General features: G+C 45.0%; 2 protein-coding genes across 3 annotated transcripts in view; both read left to right on the top strand.

Moving 5' to 3' along the window:
• LOC309337204 (C-type lectin domain family 2 member D-like) overlaps positions 1-6,780 on the top strand; it is a 115,073-nt gene extending 108,293 nt beyond the window's left edge. For both annotated transcript variants that reach the window (XM_081853945.1, XM_081853946.1), the window contains exons 4-6: positions 3,483-3,661; positions 5,229-5,326; positions 6,583-6,780. In XM_081853945.1, the coding sequence (XP_081710071.1) occupies positions 3,483-3,661; positions 5,229-5,326; positions 6,583-6,694 (389 nt within the window). In that variant the 3' untranslated portion in view covers positions 6,695-6,780. The remainder of the gene's footprint in view (positions 1-3,482; positions 3,662-5,228; positions 5,327-6,582) is intronic.
• Positions 6,781-15,230: 8,450 nt separating this feature from the next.
• Positions 15,231-23,123, top strand: LOC309335187 (C-type lectin domain family 2 member B-like; the record flags this gene model as incomplete). The annotated part of the gene is made up of 5 exons (XM_081850062.1): positions 15,231-15,346; positions 17,868-17,965; positions 19,695-19,879; positions 20,823-20,920; positions 22,976-23,123. 5 exons carry the CDS (start codon positions 15,231-15,233, stop codon positions 23,100-23,102), a joined length of 624 nt encoding a protein of 207 aa, XP_081706188.1. The 3' UTR covers positions 23,103-23,123.
• Between the last annotated feature and the right edge of the window lie 4,579 nt (positions 23,124-27,702).

The raw sequence follows: 27,702 nt of genomic DNA, 5'->3' as shown, positions 1-27,702 counted from the left end.
CTGCCGGGGCAACCAGGCATGATGTGAGAGAAGAACTGTAAGAAAGACGGAGCAAGCAGACACAAAGGGGGAAGTCCTCTGCAAGGGCTGCTGGGAAGGAGGAGGAGGAGGAGGAGGAGGAAGAGTTTGGACTTGATATTCTGCCTTTCACTCCCCTTAAGGAGTCTCAAAGTGGCTAACAATCTCCTTTCACAGAATGCCGCTGCGAGGCTCCTTACGGGGTCCTTGCCATGGGATCACATTCATCCAGTGCTTTACCAACTGCACTGGCTCCCAGTGGAGTACAGAGTCAGGTTTAAGGTGCTCGTTTTGACCTTTAAAGCCCTATACGGCCTAGGACCCATGTACCTATGGGACCGCCTCTCCTGGTATGCCCTGTGGAGGACCTTAAGGTCCACACATGACAACATTTTGGAGGTCCCAGGTCGCAAGGTGGTTAGATTGGTCTCAACTAGGGCCAGGGCCTTTTCATTACTGGCTCTGACTTGGTAGAACGCTCTTGTCACAAAAAACTAGGGCCCTGCAGGACTTAACATCTTTCCGCAGGGCCTGCAAGACAGAGCTGTTCCACCAGGCCTTTGGTTTGGACTCAGTGTGACCCTTCTGCTTCCCTCCCCTTATGGTCTTGATTTATCAGCTACTTTTAAAATGAGGCTGCATTTTAAATTGCATTTTAATCTGTATTTTAAATTGTTTTTTGTTTTTTTCCCTATTATGTTTTTACTGTGATTTTATTGGTGTTAGCCACCCTGATCCCTGCTCTGGCTGGGGAGGGCGGGGTATAAATAAAATTTATTATTATTATTATTACTTTCCCTTTCTCCCCCACAACAAACACTCTGTGAGGTGAGTGAGGCTGAGAGACTTCAGAGAAGTGTGACTGGCCCAAGGTCACCCAGCAGCTCCATGTGGAGGAGCGGAGAAGTGAGCCCGGTTCACCAGATTACGAGTCCACTGCTCTTAACCACTACACCACGCTGGCTCTCACACTGGAGGAGAAGAAAGGCAGAATCTTCTGGGCTGGTGGGCTGGCCGGTTGAAGGCAGTTTGGGAGAGATGCCTTGGCCTCCAGAGCGGCCCTGCTGTGGGGGACAAGCCTCTCTTGAGATAGCCATGCTGTAAGATCCAGACTCCCTCCATCCAAACTCAGCTGTAAAGATGTGAATAAAACATACTTCTTAAAGCCACTGTGGCCTCTGCTGCACCTTCATTTCCCCAGACCCTGGAAGAAGTCCAATACCCCTGGAATCTTGTGCACTACCGGGCAGAGATTGGGGTGGCCTCTAACAATATTCCACAAAAGGCAGGAAATGGCTAAGGTCAGCACTGGGTGACTTTCCTTGTGGTAAGTGTTGCTTTGATAAACATGGCAGAAAAACGAATTATAACTTTGGGCCCATGTAGACCACTGTTTTATTGAAGGTGGATTATGCAGCACGTTCTCGACACAATAATAGTGCATCAGTAGTGGGCTTATTCTGCTTCATTCATTCATTTATTCGGCCATGCTTCCCCAATGCTCCCACCTTGCCGCAGCAGAAAGAGGTGAGTGGGAGGCAGCTTCATCGGGGCAGTAGAGGCAGAGAATCCATCCTCAGCCCCCCTGCCAGCCACAAGATGAGCTTTTGACTAGGATCTCCTCACCTCCCACACCTGGTGGCCCCAGAGCATCATCTCCCCTACACAACAAAACCCCCTAAACAAATAATGGAAACCTCTGAATAGCATGCAAAATTGTGGTTGGGAAAAAATACCTAAAGCAGTGGTTAGAAAAAAACAAAGCAGTGGTTGGGAGGGGGGAAGAAATCCCCTAAAATACAGTTTGTAATCTGTCAAGGATTACAGATCTGCTCCAGGCAATCCTTTGTATTGTTACAAAAGTTGGGTGCCAACCCCACCTCCCCTCTCTACTGAGCAGTAGCAAGATCCAAGGGGGTTCCAGGCACTCACCCAGGGTCTCTGTTCTTTTGGAGAATTGAGACATGGCAGAGACTGTTGTAGCTTTAAGAAATATGGTTCATTCACCTACAGTATTTACAGCTTCAGTCTGCATCTAGGGAGTCCAGATCTTACAGCATGGTCATTTCAAGAGGGGTTTGTCCCCCACAGCAGGGCAGCTCTGGAGTCTAAGGCATCTCTCTCATCTCTTCAACCACTCTGCCCAAGATGAATAATAATAATAATAATAATAATAATAATAATAATAATAATAATAATTTATTTATAACCCGCTCATCTGGCTGAGTTTCCCCAGCCACTCTGGGCAGCTCCCAATCGAGCGTTAAAAACAATACAGCATTAAATATTAAAAACTTCCCTAAACAGGGCTGCCTTCAGATGTCTTTTAAAGATAAGATAGCTGCTTATTTCCTTCACATCTGAGGGGAGGGCGTTCCACAGGGCAGGCGCCACTACCAAGAAGGCCCTCTGCATGATTCCCTGTAACCTCACAGCTCGCAATGAGTGAACCGCCAGAAGGCCCTCGGCGCTGGATCTCAGTGTCCAGGCTGAACAATGGGGGTCTTTCTTTCTCCTCCTCCTCCTTCCCAGAACACCTTACTAAAAGACTCCCTTTTCCCATCAACTCACACCCAGCTACCCTGACACCATCTGCCTCCCCAGGCCAAAGGACCCCTTTTGTCGTGTTAACGGATTTGCTCTTTGCTAGGCCAGCTAGGCTGCTTTGCATAAGCCAGCTCAGGGATTCCTTGTCTGGGCACAATTCTGCAGCATGTACTTTCTCCCATATCCCAATTAATCAATTGATTAATCATAATCTAGGGCTTAGGTGGGTCCCCCCCCAAAAAAAAACCCCACTATAACGCCATGTTTACTCAGGAATAAGTCCCACCATGTTCAATACAGTTGTACCTCAGGTTACATACGCTTCAGGTTACATACGCTTCAGGTTACATATGCTTCAGGTTACAGACTCTGCTAACCCAGAAATAGTACCTCAGGTTAAGAACTTTACCTCAGGATGAGAACAGAAATCGCACGGCGGTGGTGGCAGCAGGAGGCCCCATTAGCTAAAGTGGTGCTTCAGGTTAAGAACAGTTTCAGGTTAAGAACGGACCTCCGGAACGAATTAAGTATGTAACCAGGTGTGCCAGCTGCCTTGAATGGTGTGGCCACTCCTCAAAAAACTCACCCTGGATCACCCTCGTGGCATTTAGCAAACACTGTCCTATTGTAAATGCCTCCCCCCCCACCCCGGGCAAGGTGCCTGGGAGGGTTGGGTGACCCAGCTGCAGGCATTCCTGGAGGAAGCTAACTGGGCGAGGCTGGGACATGAAGAGCACCCTCCACACACACACCCCGCTGGCCCCCCCTCTCAATGTGTTGGGGGGAATCAGCCCCCTGATCCTCAGGATCCCTTTCAACTCTGTGATTCTAAGATTCTCTGATTCTGTCCATGGTACTCAAAAAGAGGAGGTTGGATAAGACAGCATCTAACTCTCTGTTTGTTTTTCTCCACCTAGGAAAAGCACCTGAGCAGCCAGTCTGTTCTTGTAAGGGGCATGAATGTCCATCTGGTTGGAAAGCATACCAGCAGAAATGCTACTACTTTTCAGATGTGGAAAAGAACTGGACCCTCAGCCAGAGCTTCTGCGCTTCACAGAATGCCTCCTTGGCTGTGTTGGAAAGCGAGGACGAAATGGTGAGAAATGCCAGTATTTTGGCTGCTGAACATGAATGTCCTTTGCGATAGTGATAAAGCTGCTCAGCCATTAGGGGCTTTGATGGACTTTATAATAAAGTCTTTATCGGGCATAGGCAAACTCGGCCCTCCAGATGTTTTGGGACTACAACTCCCATGATCCCTAGCTAACAGGAACAGCGGTCAGGGATGATGGGAATTGTAGTCCCCAAAACATCTAGAGGGCCAAGTTTGCCTATGCCTGGTCTTTATAATAATATAAAGCCTCTTAGAATTTTACCTGCAAAACACGAATACATCATATAGATATTGGCAAAAGAGGTTTGCAATGCAATCCTAGCCATGCCTATGCATAAGTAAGTCCTATTGGATTAAATGGGGCTTTCTGCCAGGTAATAAAACTGCTACAGTGGTGCCTCGCAAGACGAAATTAATTCATTCCGCGAGTTTTTTCGTCTAACAAATTTTTCGTCTTGCGAAGCACGGATTCCCATAGGAATGCACTGAGGCAGTATTCATTCATAAACTAGAACCTTGACTCCCCGTCATGATGGGTGGAGCCCCTTCCATCCTTTTGTTCTCTGAACTGTAACTTGCAAGACATTTTCGTCTTGCAAAGCAAGCCCATAGGGAAATTCGTCTTGCGAAGCAACTCAAAAAACGAAAAACTCTTTCGTCTTGCGAGTTTTTCTTCTTACGAGGCATTCGTCTTGCGAGGTACCACTGTACTATGTTTGAAAAGCTAATCAGTGTCCACTTTGGTTTCAAACGGGAACGATGTGTTGAGGTTTCTGCATTTCAGACTAGATGGCCCTTGGGCTCCCTTCTAGCTTTGAAATACTGTTACAAGGTAAGTAAGGTTAGGATTGCACCCTAAGTTTTATTATTTCTTAAATGGAGATCCTCCAGTCCTAGCCCAAAGTAGGCTGCAATAGATGGCAGGACACAGCTGGTAACATATCTAAGAAGGTAGGGGTTCACTCATTTATTTGAATGCTTAATAATAATAATAATAATAATAATAATTTATTATTTATACCCCGCCCATCTGGCTGGGCTTCCCCAGCCACTCTGGGCGGCTTCCAACAAAATATTAAAATACAGTAATGCACCAAACATTAAAAGCTTCCCTAATTTGTTCACCTGGTGCCTTCATTATACACCTTTAGCCACCAGGCAAAAACGTTCCTTTTTAAACAGGCCTTTGGTTGATCTGATTGACATCCTATGCCCTTTTTAAAATGTGTTTTTTTGTGTGAGAGAGCTATTGGGTTGTTGTTTATATTTTTATTATGTATTTTGTAGTTTTTCATCTTGATACCTGAGACCCCTGGGTATAGGGCAGTATAGAAAATCAACAAACAAAGGGTGGTATATAAGTGTATTTTAATCCACATTTCAGGCAACGACAATGAAATAACCATGTGCAATATAAAAACAGAAAATTTGTATAGAGTCCAAGATATAAATCTCATCGAAGCACTTGCATATGTTCAGCTGCTGCACGATTTGCCTGTGATTCTAGCAACTCACATCCCTTAACATTCATTTATTCTGATCATTAAAGCACTTTGTGATGGGTCTAAAAGGCAAGACTTCCTTTTGGATCAGTACCACCAGAGAGCCAGGACAGCCCTGGAAATGGCTCCATGGAAACAGCTCAGCGTAAGTCCTCTCTTTTCTCTCCTGTCCTGTGAGACCACAAAACCAAATGCCCCCCCCCCCCTTGGGTAGTTGCACAGTTCGTGACCGATGCCAGAAGAAAACTGATAGCCTTAGTTCCCCCAGCGGTATTAAAAAACAAAACAACAACAACCCAAAAATAATATTCAAGGGTATGATGCAAACTTTCGCTCAGATTTGCACCTCTGGCTGTGTCCTGTAGGCGCTCACAAAAAACAAGGTGGGGTTAAGTCAGCACCCATAAGCAGATCAGCTGAGCAAGAATCAGTAGGCTAGGCAGAATCCATTCTGTTATGCACCAGGCACAAATGTCTCTGTGCTATCTCTGTTCTTTGTGGGAACTTGGTCTATAAATAAGGGGGCTTTCAGCACCCTGGACAGGTCACTGGGAGCTGATACATCCCACCTAGACTACCCCTCCTAGGCTGCCTCCAGCTAACCGCAAAGGCTTAAAGCAGCAACCCTCTGGCCATGGCCTCTCCATCTAATCTTGCTTATGCTGTAGAGAAGGAACTGAGAACATCAAACACCTGACTATAGTGCTTTTGGGGAAATGCTATAGTTCCTTTGGGGAATCCAGCTAAGGGACTGCTGTTTCTGGTGGAACAAGTTTGCATTGTTTTGGACTCCAATACTTCCAATTTACATAACTGTTATGTGCAAGTGATGGTAAGCCATCTTAGCAGGTCAATGTGACGGCAAGGATCAGTTCCAGCATAACATTTTGCTTTGGTGTAATTACTTTCTGATGTAAAGCTATGAGAGTGTGACGGGGTGAGCTCCCATTGCTCGGTCCCTGCTCCTGCCAACCTGGCAGTTTGAAAGCACATCAAAGTGCAAGTAGATAAATAGGTACCGCTTTGGCGGGAAGGTAAATGGAGTTTCCGTGTGCTACTCTGGCTCACCAGAAACAGCTTAGTCATGCTGGCCACATGACCCGGTAGCTGTACGCCGGCTCCCTCAGCCAATAAAGCGAGATGAGCACCGCAACCCCAGAGTTGTCCGCAATTGGACCTAACAGTCAGGTGTACCTTTACCTTTACCTTACATTTCTAGGAAAAATCAGTGGGCAATCTAGATGCTCAAGGATTCTCCCTGCCCATTTCTCTCCTCCCTGAAGGTTCACGGCTTACCAATCTAGATGAAATCTCCCTGTTAGTAACTGTGTTCTCAGAAGTTTTCTATTTACAGCTGTCAGGGAAATACCAACTCTTGCATAACTCTTGCTTGTGTTGAAGGTTGGATGTCAGTGGAAATGGAGGAAACTGCGCCTATCTGCATGATGAACCCAAACCCAACTTCTTAAAATGCAGCAATGAACACCACTTCATCTGCACCAAAACTATGTAAGAGGCTGGAGCAGTGCCTGGTGTCGAACCACACAGAGTGATATTTATATAAACTATTTTCTGATTCATATTCTATAGCCTTTTAAATGTGTTTTTGTTTTTACATTCAGCCCTGTTCTTAAGGGTTCGGGGTCTTACGGAAAGAAAACAGCAGGCGTATCTCAAGCCCTTCTGAGGTAATGTGAGGTAGCACAACTGAGCTAGTGCCTGTAGTTGCAGCTGTTTCCTGACTCAACTTGCCCATTGAGCAAGTTCTGACCTTTCAACAGTCATATGCAGCAGGGGGTGAAACCTGCAGTTCCCAGAATTGCTATCCTGCACTTGCTAGTACAACTCGCATCTGAGCCAGTGGCATGCCTTCCATGGACCAGAGGGACTAGCTTAGTCCCCCATGTTTCTGGTGAAATTAGACACACAAACATCTGTGCTTCATTTCCAGAAGAAACCTTTCCTCCTCCCTTCACCTTCTTGCTGCTCCTCTCCTCCCTCCTTCGACCTTACTTTCCTGAGCCTCTTCTTTAGCCCGCTCTAGCCAAGTCAGAGGGCTGCGTTCCTTGCACTGCAGATCCGAGGGCGCGTCCTCCTGGTGGCGCAGAGTAGTGGGCGCATACTCAGACGCAGAGGGAAGCGGCTCCTTCAACTGAGTTCCTCTACCACCGGTGCTATTATTCTGCCCTCTGCATACTTTACAAGGCACAGAGGCGAGGCATGCTCTTTAGCAGGCTTCCTCAAACTCGGCCCTCCAGGTATTTTGATTGTATTTACATTACAATTTACAGAGCCTAGGGCTTGCTGATCAGAAGGTCAGCAGTTCGAATGCCTGCGATGGGATGAGCTCCCGTTGTTTGGTCCCAGCTCCTGCCCACCTAGCAGTTCGAAAGCACATCAAAGTGCAAGAAGATAAATAGGTACTGCTCCGGCAGGAAGGTAAATGGTGTTTCCGTGCACTACTCTGGTTCGCTAGAAGCGGCTTAGTCATGCTGGCCACATGACCCGGAAGCTCTATGCTGGCTCCCTTGGCCAATAAAGTGAGATGAGCGCCACAACCCCAGTATCGTCTGCGACTGGACCTCATAGTCAGGGGTCCCTTTACCTTTACTGTTGTCTATAGAAGAGGATGGTGAAAGTTGATGCCTCTGAACATGTGCAGAGTGTGGCACCCTCCCAAGTACCCTAGTGGCCAAAATTGTGGAAACCTTTTGGGGAAAGTGTATTTCCAGCTTTTTTGGAGTAATACCATAAATTACATATCAATGGAAAGATAATTTAATGAAGAATGTAATGCAACAAAGTTGGTTCAATTATCTGTATTCTATCAAAAGTTATAGCCAAATAACCAGAACAAGGAGTGTTTAGAGAGGCAATCAAGTGTCATCTTGTTTTGGCGATGATGGCTCATAACACCACTTTTTCTTTTTCTTTTTCCTTTTTAGTAATACCATAAAATTATACATCAATGGAAAGATAACTGAACCATCAAACCTCGGAAATACACTTTTTCCAAAAGGTTTCCACAATTTTGGCCACTAGTGTAACTGCTGCCTGCTCAAGGCCATTCTAGAGTTAGGGGATAGGAGGGTGGGGAATTCCCATATGTAGGATATCTCTCTGTGTGTGTTTTAAACAAATCAAGTGATTAAGTGCTGGGAAGGTGTGATCGCTCTGTTCTAATACTTTCCCTTGCCAAATATTGGACGCATTGGATAGTGTAAAAGCAACTCCACTAAATGCCGGCCATTGGGCAGAGCCTGCAACTATTCTAAAAAAAATGCTGGCTACTGGCTACGGTGTAGTTTGCCAAGGCAACTAGCCCTAACTGTTCCCCTACAAAAAAAAAAATGTCACCGCATGTCACTGGTCTAAACAAAATAAAGATGACTGGGTGTTTCACACACAACCTTGCTGTTATTTTTTGTTGTTACCCCACACTTTCCATCTCAAAAGAGACACTCAAGACAGCCACTGTAGTGGGACATTTACAGGCCTTTGGTTCTCAGGAGAACTTTGGCTTGTTCTCTCTCATTAGGACAACAACTCAAACATTGTATATACTGGGGTAACCAACACGGTGCCCTTAAAACGACATGGACTACAACACCCCATTGGCAGGGGTGACTGGAGTTGTCATGTTGGCTACCCTGTGTTGGCATGCACATCAATTATCCCACTATCTTCCCTAGAACACTGATGTTCCAGGCTCTTGTATGTTTCTTATTTCTCAGGTAATTTATTAAACTGGTTTTTTTTTTAAAAAATAAAAAATATTTCAACTGGCTTCCTCAAAACATTGCATGAGTCACAACATTCAGCCACCAAAAGTATCCCTGGACTCTTCAGTTCTCAAAAACAGCAGGATATTGGTTCTCACCTGGTCTAAATGATGAGGTACCTTAAGCCAGTTTCCTCAGATCTGATGGGGAGGCCTTTATCTCCCACCTTGGAATGGGTGAATCAGTCAGTGTATGTTTCTCTTACTTTCCCATTTTGTCCAGTTTAGTTCTCCACATTTCTGTCTCAATTTGTGATATTACAGTGGTATCTCAGGTTAAGTACCTAATTCGTCCTGGAGGTCTGTACTTAGCCTGAAACTGTTCTTAACCTGAAGCACCACTTTAGCTAATAGGGCCTCCTGCTGCTGCCGCACCGCCGGAGCATGATTTCTGTTCTCATCCTGAAGCAAAGTTCTTAGCCCAAGGTACTATTTCTGGGTTAGCGGAGTCTGTAAGTGTATGTAACCTGAAGTGTATGTAACCTGAGGTACCACTGTAGTAGTATTATTATTATTATTATTATTATTATTATTATTATTATTTTATAAATTCATCATGGAAATGCATCAGCATTGTAGTGGGAATGTCTCATAATATATGCATTTGAATGGAAATTTCCCCTAATGTATACATTTTTGTAAGGCAAATGTAGCAGACAGAATGGGTGGGATGCGAATGAGCAGAATCTGCTCCCAGTGCCTGATCACTATGGGCTGGCTTGCCTGCTTTCTTGCAGACCGCAGGAAACTGAGCAGACTCACCTACGTAAATGCTCAGCTATGCTAAAGGCATCCACACTTCTCCTTTTTACTTTCATGACATCATGTATGGCCCTCATATTCAGCAGCAAGGATTTTGTAATGTCATTGCAAAATGGCTGTGTGCTTTTGAAAGAGGGGTGGGAAGCTGAATACTTGTGAGGGAAGGAACTGATGCGTGGGAAACAAAGGCTGGTGCTGTGCACACACACACACACACACACACACACACACACACACACTGTCATGTAATTCTACTCAATATTGATCCAGAGCAGAACTCTGACATATAGTTAGTAGAGTGAAAACTTAAACACGTTGCAGAATTCCCAAAAAGTAGACCAGAGGCAATTAATATTTCATCCAGCAGAGCTTTACTGAAGGCAAATGAGCATAATGGTCACATTCAGGATTGGCACAGTTCATAAGTCTAGTTGCAACAGACTTAACTTAAACTTACAATAACTTATAATAAGTCTAAACCTTAACACTATAGCATGCTATGTACAGAACACCACACCAGAAGGAAGAGAGATGGAAAGAGGAAATAAAACCCAGGCCTCCTTCTGGCCTGACTTTGATAGCATGACCTAGACAGAAGAGATAACAAAACCAGTTTAAGCCAGTTGTAGTTAGCTTCTCTGAAGGAATATCCCAAACATCATGAGCCAGTGTGGTGTAGTGGTTAAGAGCGGTAGACTCGTAATCTGGTGAACCAGTTTCGCGTCTCTGCTCCTCCACATGCAGCTGCTGGGTGACTTTGGGCTAGTCACACTTCTTTGAAGTCTCTCAGCCTCACTCACCTCACAGAGTGTACGTTGTGGGGGAGGAAGGGAAAGAAGAATGTGAGCCGCTTTGAGACTCCTGAAGGGAGTGATAAAGTGGGATATCAAATCCAAACTCTTCTTCTGCTGCTTGTTTCTTTCACACAGAGAAGCTTCCAGAACCCTCTTGAATCTGAAGGTACATTCTTTCACCTCTGGTGGACATGCCCAAAGATTAAGGCTTTCTGGGAAATGATCTATAATGAATTGAAAAAGGTATTTAAATATACCTTCTTGAAGAAACCAGAGGCCTTTCTCCTGGGTATGGTCGGCCAAGTGGTGCCAAAGAAGGATAGAACTTTCTTTATGTATGCTACAGCAGCAGCAAGAATACTCATCGCAAAGCATTGGAAGACACAAGACCTACCCACCTTGGAAGAATGGCAGATGCAAGTAATGAACTATATGGAATTGGCTGAAATGACCGGCAGAATCCAAGACCAGGGAGAAGAGTCGGTGGAAGAAGATTGGAAGAAATTTAAAATCTATCTACAGAAACACTGTAAAATTATTGAATGTTAATGACGTTGGAATGAAATGAAGTGGTTCTAGTAATAATGTAAAATAAGAATATGCAAGAAGGGATGGATATCAAAGGAAAATTTGAAGTTAGAATATGTGAGGATAAATAATTAAGGTTACAAATAGGTAGCCGTGTTGGTCTGCCATAGTCAAAACAAAATAAAAAAAATTCCTTCCAGTAGCACCTTAAAGACCAACTAAGTTAGTTCTTGGTATGAGCTTTCGTGGTATGAGCTTTGGTATCTGAAGAAGTGTGCATGCACACGAAAGCTCATACCAAGAACTAACTTAGTTGGTCTTTAAGGTGCTACTGGAAGGAATTTTTTTAAATAATTAAGGGTAAAATATGAGGTTATGAATTTGCTGAATAATTTTTTTAATGGAATACAAAAAAGGGAGGTGTGAGGAAGTCACGAAAATAAGTAAATGAATGTAAGATATTATAAAAGAGCGATTTTAAGTTTAATTTTTTCTTTTTATGTTAAATTTTTGTTTTTGTTTTTTTGTATTTTTTCTGTGTGTTATTACTTTGTAATTTTTTTCTGTTAAAATTTTTAATAAATATTATTTTAAAAAAACAAAAAAAAACCCCTCTTGAATCAATTAGAATAGGAAAGATCTCTACGTATCAGATCAATACTTTCTGTACTAACAAATGCAAACTGACACAAACACACAAACTTCATCATCTGTGGATTTATTTATTTTTTTACAGCAAATACTGCATGGAACTAGATGTTTCATCAGATGAGAGACTGCCACAGAAACTATCTGCACTGGCTCTGGTTCCCGGCTCTTTTCTGTAGCACGCATCTTTCTGTTTTTGGAGGAAGCCATGTAACAGCCATTAAGTGGCAAGGTGGGAGGCACAGAAGGAGGGACTTTGTCTCGCAGCAGGATCCACAGGGGCAGCAGATTCTGACGTAGATCTTTGTTCCCTCTCTTGCTCCTGATCAGATGCACCAACTTGGGAAAGAGATTGGGGGAAGGGGGCTGACGTGACTTGACAACATCACACCCAGGTGCCATGCGCAATGTTGCGATGTTGTGCATGACACCCAGATGTCATTCATGTGGGAATGTTCAGGGAGGCAGGAGAGGATATATTGTTTAATTATATCCTTCCCAACTTGTGTTAACAAGTTCTATGATTTAGCAGAGTAACATTCCCCTTTTAAACTTACACATCGGATAACATCTTTGCCAAGCTTGCATTAGCCTCTAAAATAAGTTTCCTTTATTCCCTCTTAAAAGAATAGACATGACACAGTCTTGTATAAAAGTATATAAAATAGTTTACTAACATTCTGTTTACAGAAGGATCCCAGAAAGCACACTTAGGTTACAAAATATATACACGTGGAGTCTATCCCATAAGGAGATAGTTCCTTTGTCCTCTCTTGGCTGGAAGCCAAGAGAGCATCTCAGGCTAAGATGTTGCTTCTTTGAGAAATGGAGTCAGAGAGAGAGATGGCTTCCTTCCCTGTGCTATTTTGTTACCTGCACAGGTGAGGTCACGCCCGCCTCTGGTCACATGTAGAGGAAGTTTGTCCCAGCCGAGGAGGAAACAGGAAGTTCTGACTGGCTGGTCCAGATATCCCCTTTTTATGTCCGCTCTAGGAATGTTGTATTTGATTGCTCCGTGTTTCACACCCCACAATATTCAGGGCCTTGACATAACACCATCAGGCGTGATGTCTGAGTGTCACAAGGCAGCTCAACTTCCATGGCCAGCGGCTTCTCTGTTTCCTTTTCCTCCTCCTTCTGCCACCACCATGGGCCAGGGGTTGCTTCCCCACAAGAGGAGGAGGTGCCACCGCGTTCCTGGCTCATGCAACCCCCAAACATCACACATGACAGTGTTGCATCTGGGTGTTGTGCACGACAGTGTCACATCCAGGCATCATGGACAATGTCATGACATCATGCGTGATGCCTGGGCAAACATTGAGGGGGCCCAGTGTCCCACTAAGAAATATTGTGGAGATGCCACATGAGCAAGATGAATAAACACCCAGCAATAAAAGATAATGGGAGAGGATTTAGCCCAGCAAACTATTTGTCAAAATTACAAATACCCAAATACAGACGGTCATTTACCCTCGCTAGATTGAACGTGCTGCCATCTGCCTTATTGCAGGGCAGATTCGAGGGTAAACCATACGTGGAATGAGTCTGCCCCTGTGGCTTGATGGAGGTAGAAAATGTCTCTCATATCTTGTTACGCTGCCATTTCTACAGGGATATACACTCGGTATTTATCACTCCTGCTATACAAAAATCTCCAAATGAGTCCGGAACTTCAATGTCTCAAACTCCTGGTAGAGGACAAGGATCTAGAGATCACGCTAAGGGTGGCCAAATTCTGTGCGACTGCCATAAAACTTAGGGAACAAGCTGTACTACCAAAATGATTTAAGGTTTTAAATGACAATTTTAGGTTATATTTTAGTGATCAAGATTTAATACATATTTTTAACTGCCGCTGTATCTGAATTGTCTCTATACCCAATTGCAATTCAATGTATTCCTATTGTGTTTTATGATTTTCCTGATATTGTAAGTGAGCCAGAACTGGTCTGTGACCGTAATAATAAAATTCAATTCAATATTGTGGAGGGGTTCAGTCCCTAGGAGTCAGCACCCCTGTAGTTACTCCCTGGTGATGAGGGGCGCACCAGTTTCTAGCTCACCACAGGTGCCAAAATGTCTTGGGCCTGCCCTGCAACAAACTATCAATTCTTATTTTTTCCCCTCCTTTTTCTCTTTTTCTTTCTTAAAGTGGATGGGATAATTACTTTTTCCGGAGGGTGTCTAAAGCAACATATTTTTGTTTTGGTTATAGCAGGCAGGAAATACATCTCTAGATTGCATATGCTTGACAATGCATGGCAGCAGAACAGTGTCGGAGGAAACAGGCACAACAAGGGCGTGTTCACAATATGCTTCCTTCCTCTCTGTCTGAGAATGCAAAGAGCATGCTGCAGCTATGCTGCCACTGTGGCAGAGGCAGAGGCCAAGGCATTCATTGGAGGCTGAATCTGCTGCATCCTTAGTAGTCCCCTCCCTGCCCCCCCAACCTGTGGATCCTTCCACCTGAAGCCTCATGCTCCCATCAGTCCCAGCCAGCACCATGGTCAGCAATGAGGGGAGTTGGAGTCATAGAATCATAGAAGCATTGGATTGTAGAGTTGGAAGGGACCCCAGGGGTCATCTAGTCCAACCCTGGCAAGGAAGAAATATTTTGCCCAAAGTGGGGCGCAAACCCATGACCCCGGGATTAAGTGTCTCGTGCTCTACTGGGTGTGCTAACCCAGGACCACTGGTTCCCCACCTCCCTCTGTAAAGGGCAGTGTACACTCATGCAAACAGAACAGACAGACAAACAAGTCCTGCAATCCCACACCCATTAAAGCCTTGTCTGTCGCTTTTACATAATAATAATAATAATAATAATAATAATAATAATAATAATAATAATAATAATAATCAAAGAATCGTAGAATTGGAAAGGGAGCCTGAGAATCATCTAGTCCAACTCCCTGCAATGCAGGACTAAGCAGCTGCCCCATACGGGAATCCAGCCTGGAGCCTCGGCGGTATCAGCACCATGCTCTAACCAAATGAGTACTAGTAGTAGTAATAATAATAATAATAACAACCCATCTGATTGGCTTGCCCCAACCAGTCTTCCAACAAATTTAAACACAGGAAAACATCACACATTTTAAACATCCCTCTACAGGGCTGCCTTCAGATACCTTCTGAAAGTATATTTCCTTGGCATCTAATGGAAGGGCGTTTCCACTTCTACCGAGAAGGCCTTCTGCGTGGTGTTTGAAGGGCACACAAAATAAGATGCAAAGGGGAGGGACGCCTTGTCTTGCATGAGGGCTGAAGCAGAGTTGCGGCTGGGGCACTTCTGAGAACTTGCCTGAAAGGGGGGGGGCGGGGAGAGGGAGGGGGAGGGAGAGGGGAGTGCCTACTGAGTTTCCTCTCCGAGCGGAGAGAAGCCGAGGCTTGACTTCCCGAGCGACTGCTTCTCTTCGCGTTGAGGCTGAGAACTTGGTAGCGCCTCGCAGGACGGGAGCAGCGGGAAACTATGCGCCAAGTTCTTCCCAGAGCCTTGCAGCTGGCAAAGATCCCGGGAAAAGCTGGTCAGGATGGAAGGGGAGGAGGTCGGAGGGCCCTTCCTCCCACCCCCCAGCTCCAGTGAAGAGAGAAGTGAGGGGAATGTAGCCAGTCGTCTTCGCAACGAGACTGGAACGAATGGATGCAGGTAGGTCGTGGGAAGCTTTTGTGGATCCACAGGGGCTAACATAAAGAGCAGGTGTCTAGGTGTGATTCATGGGCATAGCAAAGTGGGGAGGCTGGGAGGGGCAGCTGTCCCCGCAATCAATAAAAATATATAAAAACACATAGCTAACTGAGGTTCTCCCCCCCCCCCAAACTTAAGACCTAACCCGCTCCAACAAAAATCTTGGCTACGCCCAAGGTGTGGTTGGAATTGACTCCGATTGTGCGTTTAGGAACGAGAAGACCACAGAAGAAAGGATGCTAAGGGATTGATTGGGGAAAGGGAAGCTGGAAGAAGCGAGAAGGAGAAGGAGACAGAGGCAAGGCTAGGGAGAGAAGCAAAAAGGACAGGAGACAAATGTAGGAGACATAAATAAGGAAGGGAGGTTCTCTTGTGGAGCACTGGGGCTAGATCTCCCGGCACATGTGAATTGCACTGTGGGTTCAACCACAGAGCCTAGGGCTTGCCGATCAGAAGGTCGATGGTTCGAATCCCCGTGATGGGGTGACCTCCCATTGCTCGGTCCCTGCTCCTGCCAACCTAGCAGGTCGAAAGCACCCTTAGGTGCAAGTAGATAAATAGGTACCGCTTTATAACGGGAAGGTAAACGGCGTTTCCGTGTGCTGCGCTGGTGCTGGCTCGCCAGAGCAGCTTCGTCACGCTGGCCACGTGACCCGGAAGTGTCTGCGGACAGCGCTGGCCCTCGGCCTCTTAAGTGAGATGGCCGCACAACCCTAGAGTCGGACACGACTGGCCCGTATGGGCAGGGGTACCTTTACCTTTACCTTTATGTCTTCACTATAACCCTCGCTGCAGCAGGCATCATTTTACAATCTCATTTATTTGTAAAATAGGCCTTATGGGCAGGACCTGAGAAGAAGGAAGTGGAGAAGGTTAGGGTAGAGAAAGGTGGTGGAGAGTTTTAAAGGTAGGGGTGAAAAGTTTGCTATGGTTGCTGAAAGATGCAAAACGACAGCACAAAGATATGGGGAGAGTTTGGCTTGGCAATGGGGTGGCAAAAATTATTTGGATTATACAGTGGTACCTCGGGTTACAGATGCTTCAGGTTACAGACTGCGCTAACCCAGAAATAGTACCTCGGGTTAAGAACTTTGCTTCAGGATGAGAACAGAGATCGTGCTCCGGTGGCGTGGCAGCAGCAGGAGGCCCCATTAGCTAAAGTGGTGCCTCAGGTTAAGAACAGTTTCAGGTTAAGAACGGACCTCCGGAACAAATTAAGTTCTTAACCCGAGGTACCACTGTATTCAGGTAGGTAGCCATGTTGGTCTGATGCAGTAGAAATAATAATAAAAAAATGTCCAGTAGCACCTTAGAGACCAACTATGTTTGTTCTTGGTATGAGCTGAAGAAGTGTGCATACACACAAAAGCATGTGGCGTGTGGTCTAAACCACAGAGGCTAGAGCTTGCCAATCAGAAGGTCGGCAGTTCGAATCCCCACAACGGGGTGAGCTCCCGTTGATCAGTCCCTGCTCCTGCCAACCTAGCAGTTTGAAAGCACGTCAAAGTGCAAGTAGATAAATAGGTACCACTCCGGCGGGAAGGTAAACGGCGTTTCCGTGCGCTGCTCTGGTTCGCCAGAAGTAACTTAGTCATGCTGGCCACATGACCTGGAAGCTGTACGCCGGCTCCCTCGGCCAATAAAGCGAGATGAGCGCTGCAAACCCAGAGTCAGCCACGACAGAGGTCCCTTTACCTTTAAGGTGCTACTGGACAGTTTTTTTATTTTATTTTTATTTCTAGTGGATTATATTGGCATTGCTGAATTGCTGCTTACATCACTGAGGGCAAAGATAGAGGTGTGGCATCAAAGCAAGAGGCCCCCGTGCTTGCTTTGGTGCTCCCCAAATCTGTGCTCTGCTGAAGATGAGTTGACTCTAGGCTCTCATTTAAGGGGAAATCCTTTCAGAAAGCCCAGTAAGCACCGAGCGATTGGTCCTGCCTGAGCTGCTTACTGCTTAGAGCAGAGTTTTCCAAACTGTGTGTTTTATGGGATCTCACAGAGTCACGCCCATCTACCTGGTCACACACAGGGGAAGGATGCTCCAGACCAGGTGTGACAGGAAGTCCTCCTGGCTGGAGTAACATCCTCCTGTGTGTCCACTCTGGGCAAATAGGAATACTTGATTGCTTATGTTACATCCCAGATCCAGTTTCTAGTAAAACTGTGTTGCGAAATGATGCATTTCTAAAAAGTGTGTCACCAGCACGAAAAGTTTGGAAAGCTCTGGCTTAGACTATTCTGCAGGAGGGCATGGAGGCCGCAACCTTGAGGAGAGTCCTCCTGCTTCGTGGTGAGGATATTATACTGCAACATTTTGTTGCTGGTCCCACCAGTTCAATATTTGACTATTTTAAGCTGTCATACAGAACTGCCTTGTAGCATCCCACAAAGGTGTTAAACATAGAGTTCTCCAAAGCTCTGTTGGATCAGTCTCATGAGCGCTTATGGATATATGTTTTATTTGTTCCCTACCACACAGGCAATGTTCACGGCTAAAGTTTTCCATTGTTCTCAATGTCTTCTTTATCATCATCATCATCATCATCATCATCATCATCATCATTCTCCTTGCAGTAGGTAAGTTGCAGAAACTTGGATGCTACTTTCCTTGAAGTTCTCTTCAGCCACCTGGGATAGCTCAGTCAGTAGAACATGAAGCTCTTAATCTCAGGGTTGTGAGTTCAAGACCCGTGTCGGGCAAAAGTTTTCATCTTCAGCACTAAAAGGATTACAGTGGTACCTCAGGTTAAGTACTCAATTAGTTCCGGAAGTCCGTTCTTAACCTGAAGCATTCTTAACCTGAAGCAGACTTTCCCATTGAAAGTAATAGAAAGTGGATTGATCCGTTCCAGATGATGAAAAACACCCCCTAAAACAGCAATTTAACACAAATTTTACTGTTTCATGAGACCATTGATCCATAAAATGAAGGCAATAATCAATGTACTGTACTATAAAATAAATAAGACAGTATTTTAGATTTTAAAAAATAACATGTATTTCTTTTATTACGTGCACTCATTGTTTGGATGGGGGCTCAGGGTCCTCTTCCACAATCACAATCGGCTTGGCTCCCGGCATTCGCGGAGGCCTCAGAGAGCTCCCGTGGCTGGAGCCCAGTCGCGGAGCCTCTGCAGGCCCTGCAGGAACCACGGATGTCGGGGCTTGGCTCCTGGCATTTGCAGAGCCTCTCTGGGCACTGCTGATGTCGGGGCTTGGTTCCTGGCATTCATGGAGGCCTCAGAGAGCTCCATAGTCCCTGTGGACGTCTGGGTTTGCCTCCAGGCAGCAGCAAGGCCTTCAAGAGCTCGGACAACTTACTTCCGGGTTACAATCGTTCGTAACCCGAAAAAACGTAAGTTGATGCGTTCATAGCCCGAGGTACCACTGTATAAGAGTTCTAGCAGAATTTGCTTTAGATTGGCAAATACTATGGGACAGGAGAGCATCATATGTACAGCGCCCCAAAAAGGCACCTACATCCAGCACTGAATGCCTGTTATCACAGTGTGTACACAAAGGGAACTTTTCCATAATTCCCAATTTTTCTTCCCTTCATCTTGGAAATTGAGATTACCAAGCTCTCAGTTCTCCTGCTCCCCTTTGTCTCCCAGCAAAGGGGCAAATTCCTGAGCTGTATCCTCCTCAGCCTGCATGAGTGTTCCCTGCAGGGCCAGCCCTATCATGAGGCAGAGTGAAGCAGCTGCCTTGGGTAGCAGATGGGAGATGGGTGGGAGAAAGTAATGGTGAGCTGTTGGAGAAGAGAGCTCTCTGTGCTGCTATTATCTGCCCTGTGGCCCCATAGCTCCTGCCCTCAGATATGGTGGAGGACACTCTCTGGTTACAAGTGCAAGATTCAAGTGCCTATCTGTGCATGGAAATGAGAGTGAATGCTTTCTTGTCTTTCACTTTAAACAACAAGTTATTAGGGCCAACTCCTGGCTTCCGGAGAGGCTTCCTGTAAGGTGGGGTTGTCATCCTGCCCTTGGCAACAAAACATTGTTTTTCTTTAGAGACTGTGCGCCTCACTTTTGTTACTTTCAGCTAATCTTCCAAGATGGCTGGTGGATGGAGTGTATTGTAGATGTATTGTAAAAAGGGATACATATGTGCTTAAGATATACAGGTATGTGACTTGCACTTGAGAATTGCAAAAGAATACAAAAAAGTTATTTTTTAAGGAGTTGTGAGGTAGATAGCTAGGCCCTACTCTGTTTCAGCCAAATGATCCCAGTTTCTGTCTGTGCTTCTCAGGGATAGCTAGATGAATAATCCGGTAACATTGAATTCTCTGTACCTATCTTAGTTTTTTCTAACAAAACAGAGCAACGAAGTTACAACCCTGTTTTTGCTGAATATTGCCCATACAACTGGACTGGCTTTAGAAACAAATGCTACTACTTTTCGGAAGAAGAAAGGGATTGGAACTCCAGCTACGATTTTTGCGTCTCAAACAATGCGTCTCTTGCTAGGATTGAAGAGGATGAAAAGGTGAGGTGTGGAAACATTGTCTGTCTAAGCTGTTTGATATATAACTCTAAGCCATGGTTTGTTCAACAAACCACAAGTTAACCATGAGTTGTCCTATGGGTGGTCAAAGAAACCATGGCTTTGGCTCATTTCCCAACTGCTTTTGCTTCATGCTTTTGTAGCTTGGTTAGTGGTCAGACAAACCATGGTTAAAGAAGGGCGCTGGGTTAGCACATAACACTAAGTGATTGTTAAAACAAACAAGCATTTGTAATTATTATTATTATTATTGTTATTATTTATACCCCATCCATCCGGTCAGGTCTCCCCAGCCACTCCAAGCAGCTCCCAACAGAATATTAATAATATTGAGCACATAAAATATTTTTTGTTAAAAAGTATTTATTTAAAACAAACACCCCATCCCACATTTGTATCCTGTGCTGGTAGCTGAACTGAGTTAAGAACTCCATCCAACACTCGCTGTTAATGAAACAAATGCAGGAAATAGAATGAGGATGTTAAAATGATGAAGAAAAAATAATAATTATGTTTAAAAATGTCAGCGAATAGTTCTTTTAAATATGTTTTTAAATTTTTGTGTGTTATATTTGTTATAAACTTGGAAAACCAATTGAAAAATTGAAAAAAAAGTTAGAGAATGAGAACAACTAATAAGCAGGATAAGATAATGTGTCAAAAAACCAGAATGGGAAGCTGAGGGAAGTCGTGGGGGGAGGGGGAAATTGGGGAACAATATTTTTGTTATATATTATATGATATTTGGATGTCAAAAATGGTAAAATGTTAATAAAAATTATTTATATATAAAAAAACTCCATCCAACAAGTTGCTCTTTCTTTTTTTAAAAAGAAACTGATGAACATTTTGGATTTGTGTAATATTTTCAGTTGCACTGTGAACATGGCAGTTCAAGGCTCTGATACCTTCTGGTCTTTTAAAGGCTTATTGTAAACGTCATGACATGAAGAGGAGCTACTGGATTGGCATCCAACCAGGGATGGGAGAGACCCGGAAATGGCTAAATGGAGACACTGCGACGTGAGTCCTTCCCATAAATACTGATAATCAAAAATGAAATGTTTCCCAAGACAGCTCCATATATAATTGTTAATGAAGGGCTTCTTCCCTAAGGAACGTAATTTTGAACAAAATCACAACTCCCCTGAAATGGGAGTTTAGAATGCAATTTATCTGAAATCCTGCAGGTCATGTGCTTCAGATCACAGTAGGTGCTACAATAACTATGTTCTACTTTCACTGTTGGGACGCGGGTGGCGCTGCGGGTTAAACCACAGAGCCTAGGGCTTGTCAATCAGAAGGTCTGTGGTTCAAATCCCTGCGACAGGGTGAGCTCCCGTTGCTCAGTCCCTGCTCCTGCCAACCTAGTAGTTCAAAAGCACGTCAAAGTGCAAGTAGATAAATAGGTACCACTCCGGCAGGAAGGTAAACGGCACTGCTCTAGTTCGCCAGAAGCGGCTTAGTCATGCTGGCCACATGACCCAGAAGCTGTACCCCGGTTCCCTTGGCCAATAAAGCGAGATGAGTGCCACAACCCCAGAGTCGGCCATGACTGGACCTAATGGTCAGGGGTCCCTTTACCTTTACTTTCACTGTCAGAGGCAACCAGTTGAGGGGAACTGCAAGTGGGCAGAGTGGTGCTGCACTCAGGTCTGGCTTGCAGGCTTCCCACTGTGAGAACAGGACGTTGGACTAGGTGGGCCATTGACCTGACCCAGGGATAGGCAACCTAAGGCCCTGGGGCAGGATGTGGCCCAATCGCCTTCTCAACCCGGCCCACGAACGGTCCAGGAATCAGCGTGTTTTTACATGAGTAGAATGTGTGCTTTTATTTAAAATGCATCTCTGGGTTATTTGTGGGGCATAGGAATTTGTTCATTTTCCCCCTTCAAAATACAGTGGCCTGAGGGGACAGTGGACTGACACATGGCTGAAAGAGGTTGCTGACCCCTGACCTGGACTGTATTTTGTAGAGTTAAGTTTTTACCTCTATCTTCAGTACATTTTATTTTGTGGCTGTGGCTGATGCAAATAAAGATACAGTGGTGCCCCGCAAGACGAATGCCTCGCAAGACGGAAAACCCGCAAGACGAAAGGGTTTTCCGTTTGCGAGTTGCTTCGCAAGACGAATTTCCCTATGGGCTTGCTTCGCAAGACAAAAGCCCATAGGGAAATCTCCGGGGACCTCTTTTAAATGCTGGCGGTGGGGAGCAAAGCCTTTCCCCCCCCCTCCGGCCTTCAGAAGAGGTCCAGGAAGGCCGGCGGGGGCCAAAAGGCTTTGCTCCCCACCGCCAGCATTTTAAAAGCGGTCCGGGATAGCAGAGAAGCGCTTCCCACTATCCCGGACGGCTTTTGAAGGCAGGCGGGGGGGAGCAAAGACTTTCGCCCCCCGCCAGCCTTCAGAAGAGGTCCAGGACCTCTTCTGAAGGCCGGCGGGGGGCGAAAGTCTTTGCTCCCCCCCGCCTGCCTTCCCGGGGGCTTTAAAATCGCCCCGGGACAGCGGAGAAGTCCGCTGTCCGGGGCGATCTTAAAATGCTGGCGGGCGGCAGCGAAGCCCTCTGCTGTCCCGGGGTTTTTTAAAATGCTGGGGGTGGAAAGAAAAGCCCTTGTCCCCCCCCCAGCCTTCAGAAGAGGTCGGGGGACAGACTGTCCCCGGACCTGGTCTGAAGGCAGTTTCCATAGGAACGCATTGATTGATTTTCAATGCATTCCTATGGGAAACCGTGCTTCGCAAGACGAAAAACTCGCAAGACGAAAAATCTTGCGGAACGAATTAATTTCGTCTTGCGAGGCACCACTGTACTTCTGATTCCGATTCTTTTTAGAAGTCTCGCAAAGCAGTGCCGGGCTTGCGGGGTGCTGCGAGTACACCCCTCAAAGCAGGGCAGGATCAGCAGCCAAGCTCCTCACTTTACGGCCAGGCAGGTGCCAGCAGGGAACACTCTGCCACTGCGCTTTTCACATGCGTTCCAGGTGCCAAGTGAATTGAGCTGCATTATCCTAACTTGTCAATACCAATTTATTGTTGTAGGGGAGACATTTGACCCTTGCCTGACTCTATATTTTGTGCTGCAGGATGAAAGTCATTGGAGAAGGAAAATGTGCCTATTGGAAAGCGCAAGATGGCAGCGCCACAGCCTCAAGGTGCACCTCAGCACATCAGTGGATTTGCAGCAAATCGAAAAGTCACGATGAAATATGAATGAAAAACATGTTAAAGCTAGTAAGCGTAGTTTCTTCCTCCATAGTGTTGCACTATGGCTGCCACCATCCCTGTCCATGCTGGCTGTGGTTAATGGGTGCTTGCATCTTGTTCACCACCCACCCCTGTGTTATACAGTGGTACTTCTAGTTATGGACTTAATTCGTTCCGGAGGTCCATTCTTAACCTGAGATACCACTTTAGCTAATGGGGCCTCCTGCTGCAGCCACTGGTGAGCGATTTCTGTTCTCATCCTGGGGCAAAGCTCTTAACCCAAGGTACTACTTCCAGGTTAGCAGAGTCTGTAACCCAAAGTGTTTGTAACCCGAGGTGTTTTTAACCCGGGGTACCACTGTATAGGGATGCCATACGACCCAATTTCCTCCTAAAATGGCGTCCTGGATAATTTTTCGAAAATTGGGCAAATGTCCTGGGAAACTGGCAGTGGGGTTTAAATTGTGCCAGAAATGCTTTAGAAAGCTCCAAAGGTGAAAAATTCCTGTGGCTTTTACTTAAAAAAAGCTCAACTTTGGGGTCTTCCTAAAAAAAGCTGAACAACTTATGTGGGATGTAACTTAAGCTGTCAAGTACAACACTTCCTGTTTTCCCAGAGTGGACACACAGGGGGGTGTTACTTCAGTTGCAGGAGGACTTCCTTTCACACCTGGTCTGGAGCACCCTCCCCCTGCGTGTGACCAGGTAGGTGGGCATGACCCTGGGAGACCCCATAAAAGAAGAAGAGTTTGGATTTGATATCCCGCTTTATCACTACCCAAAGGAGTCTCAAAGCGGCTAACATTCTCCTTTCCCTTCCTCCCCCACAACAAACACTCTGTGAGGTGAGTGGGGCTGAGAGACTTCAGAGAAGTGGGACTGGCCCAAGGTCACCCAGCAGCTGCATGTGGAGGAGTGGAGACGCGAACCCGGTTCACCAGATTATGAGTCTATCGCTCTTAACCACTACACCACACTGGTTGGTCACACAGCCATCCTTCACTTGAAGCCGTGCTGCTCTCTTGATGCCATCCCTCCTTGTTTTTGTTGTTCTTTTGATGTTGATACTGTTGTATCAGCATATGGGATGAGCCCACATTCTCTTCTGTAACTCTAAGCCAGGGGTCAGCAAGGCTTCACTCCCACAGAGATCGTCCGTGGGACAGACGGGCGCAGCACGACACCGGAAATCGTGTCTGTGCATGTCCGTGGTGCCAAAAATTGCTTCTGCACATGCCCAGATGCCAAAAATCGTGCCTGCGCAGAAGTGGGAGTGACTGTCCGCAGGCCCGATCCAGAACCCATGCGGGCCGGAATTGGCCCCCAGGCCTTAGGTTGCCGACCTCTGCTCTAAGCTAAAGCCTGCCTTCAGGGATCCAACTGTGAACTGAATGTGAACTGAATGTGAGTAAACTTCTTGTTACATATAAAGAAGATCTTCGTGTATTTATTCTTTTTAGGAGGTATAAAAGGGGACTTACCAGGAGCACAACCCAATCTGGACAAATCCAGATTGGATTGCTTAAGTAAAGAGATTCAAACAAATCTACCAACTAGCTTCCTGCTATACACTGGGGAATGTATTCCGCTGCTGACTCACAAGCATGAGTGAGGAAGGATACTATTAAATAAATATATCCTCTCCTGGTATCTACAACATTCCCACAACTTTCAGGGTGTCCTGGTTTTTACTTCAAAGCTGCAGACTAAAAGCAGAGGGAGCTGGAATCAAATCTCTTTACTTAACTCTGGGTGACTCTGGGCTTGCAACTTTCAGTGTTTTCACATATGTGACATAAATAATAAGAGTCCCCTCCACTCCTGCCTTTTTCTTTCCTTTCCCTTCCCTTGTGGAATGGTTTTGCCGAAAATGTACTTTCATTTATCATCTCTCAAACAGCCTCTCTTACAAGATTTAGCACTATAGAGGTGAGAGCTTGCTGTGTATTGGGGTGGGAAGGCGAGACAAAATTGCCTGCATTGCAATGATACGTTTACATTACCCAAGCTCTTGTAGGAGCTGAAACGGATGAGGGTGGATGCCTCTCATCATGTGAGGTTTTTTTTTTTTTTTAAAAAAGATATTTATTAAAGTTTTTAAATATAAATGCACAAATAATAAACAATCTTACTTCTGTCACAAACATAGTTTCATCACTTCTTTGGACTCCCTCACGTCTCCCGCTCCCATTTACATCGTTAAAAGTTTTTTCCAAACAAATTATCAACTTGTTTACAAATCTCATGTCCAGTCATTCAAATATAATCTAGCAATTCTTCCAAAAAAATTTATATTTTCTTTAGTCTCACTTATCATCAAATTTAAATCTAATTTAGTGGTGGCCGATTTTTTATAATCTAGCATCCTTCTTAACATTCAGCCAAATTACAATGTTTTTGTAGATACATCTTAAATTTCTTCCAGTCTTCCTCCATCTTCTCTTCTCCCAGGTCTCGGATTCTGCCAGTCATCTCGGCCAGTTGCATATAGTCCATCAGCTGCATCTGCCACTCTTCCAGTGTGGGTAGATCTTGAGTTTTCCAGTTTTTTGCGATGAGTATCCTTGCTGCCGTTGTTGCATACATAAAGAATGTTCGGTCCTTCTTTAGCACCTTCTGGCCGACAATACCCAGGAGGAAGGCCTCTGGTTTCTTAGTGAAGGTATACTTAAATACCTTTTTCAGCTCATTATATATCATTTCCCAGAAGGCCTTCACCTTAGGGCATGTCCACCAGAGGTGAAAGAATGTTCCTTCATTTTCTTTACATTTCCAACATTTATTATCAGACGAATGGTATATTTTGGCAAGTTTAACTGGGGTCATGTACCATCTATATATCATTTTCATTATATTTTCCTTCAGAGCATTACATGCGGTGAAGTTCAGCCCGGTGGTCCACAACCTTTCCCAATCCTTAAACATAATGTTATGCCCAATGTCCTGCGCCCACTTTATCATAGCCGATTTAACCATTTCGTCTTGTGTATTCCATTTTAACAGCAAGTTATACATTCTAGATAGTACCTTAGTCTTTGGTTCTAACAATTCTGTTTCTAACTTCAATTTCTCCACCTGGAACCCTAACTTTTTGTCATTTTTAAAAACTTCTTTAATCTGAGCGTAATGTAACCAGTCTCGCACCTTATCCTTCATTTTCTCCAAACTCTGCAATTTCCAATTGTCTCCATCTTTTTCCAATATTTCCCAATATTTTGGCCATTTGGCCTCCATATTGGGTCTTTTTCGGGCCTTAGCTTCCAGAGGTGAAAGCCACCTTGGAGTTTTATTCTCCAATAAGTCTTTATATTTTGTCCAGACATTAAACACTGCTTTCCTGACAATATGGTTCTTAAAGGCCTTATTGATCTTAACTTTGTCATACCATAAGTATGCATGCCAACCAAAAGCATTGTTAAAACCTTCCAGGTCTAATACATCAGTGTCTTCGAGAAGTAGCCAGTCTTTTAGCCAGCAGAAAGCTGCGGCTTCATAGTACAACTTTAAGTCTGGCAGGGCAAAGCCCCCTCTTTCTTTCGCATCTGTTAATATCTTAAACTTAATTCTGGGCTTTTTGCCCTGCCAGACAAATTTAGATATATCTTTCTGCCACTTCCGGAAGCACTCCGTCTTGTCCACAATCTGTAGTGTTTGAAACAAAAACAACATTTTTGGCAATACATTCATCTTAATAGCAGCAATTCGGCCTAACAAAGAAAGCTTCAGTTTTGTCCAACTGTCCAAGTCTCTCTTAATTTCAGACCAACATTTTTCATAGTTATCCTTAAATAGACTCAGATTTTTTGCTGTTATGTTTACCCCTAGGTACTTTACCTTTTTAACCATAGTTAGTTCTGTTTCTCTCTGAAACCGTTCTGACTCTGTATCTGTCAATTTTTTTCCCAACACCTTGGTTTTCTGTTTGTTTAATTTAAATCCCTCCACCCGACCAAAGTCCTGAATCAATTGTAATACTCTTTTCGTACTAGATTCTGGCTCCTGCAGGGTCAAAACTAGGTCATCTGCAAAAGCTTTAAGTTTGTATTGTTTCGCTCCGACCATCATGTGAGGTTTTGAGCCAGGGACAGGAACCAGGGCTATAAAAGGCCTTCTCCTGACCTAAAGCAGCATCAGTTGTCAGGAAGCAGGCAGTGCGGCCCACTAACCTTCATATTACTCTTCAATATGAGGTTCTATGTGATGAATTTGTACCTGGGTCTCACTGCATATTTGTTTGTTTGTTTGTTACATGATGGAAGTTGATGACTTCTTCCAGTACTTACACAAATGTCCAGGAACCAGGAGGCTACTGTTTGTGGCAATAAAGTGAACAGGACAGAGGGAGAGGGCAGTAAGAGAAGCTGCAGCCCTCTCGCCACCGGCAGCTACCCCCTCCCTCCTGCCAGCCTTGCCTCTGCAGCTGACAGCAGCAGTAGTCTTGCAACCTCTGCACCTGAGCCAATCTATGTCTCCAGCTACAAAGCAGAGATGTGGCCAATACAGTGGTACCTAGGTTCTCAAACGTCTTGGTTCCCAAATGATGAAAACCCGGAAGTAAGTGTTCTGGTTTTCAAATGTTTTTTGGAAGCCGAACATCCAATGCGGT

Source organism: Podarcis erhardii, assembly GCF_964252035.2.
Source record: "Podarcis erhardii genome assembly, chromosome: 2".
Classification (NCBI taxonomy): Eukaryota; Metazoa; Chordata; class Lepidosauria; order Squamata; family Lacertidae; genus Podarcis; species Podarcis erhardii.
The sequence above is the reverse complement of the archived record's forward strand: the minus strand, read 5'-3'. Positions and strand labels throughout refer to the sequence as shown.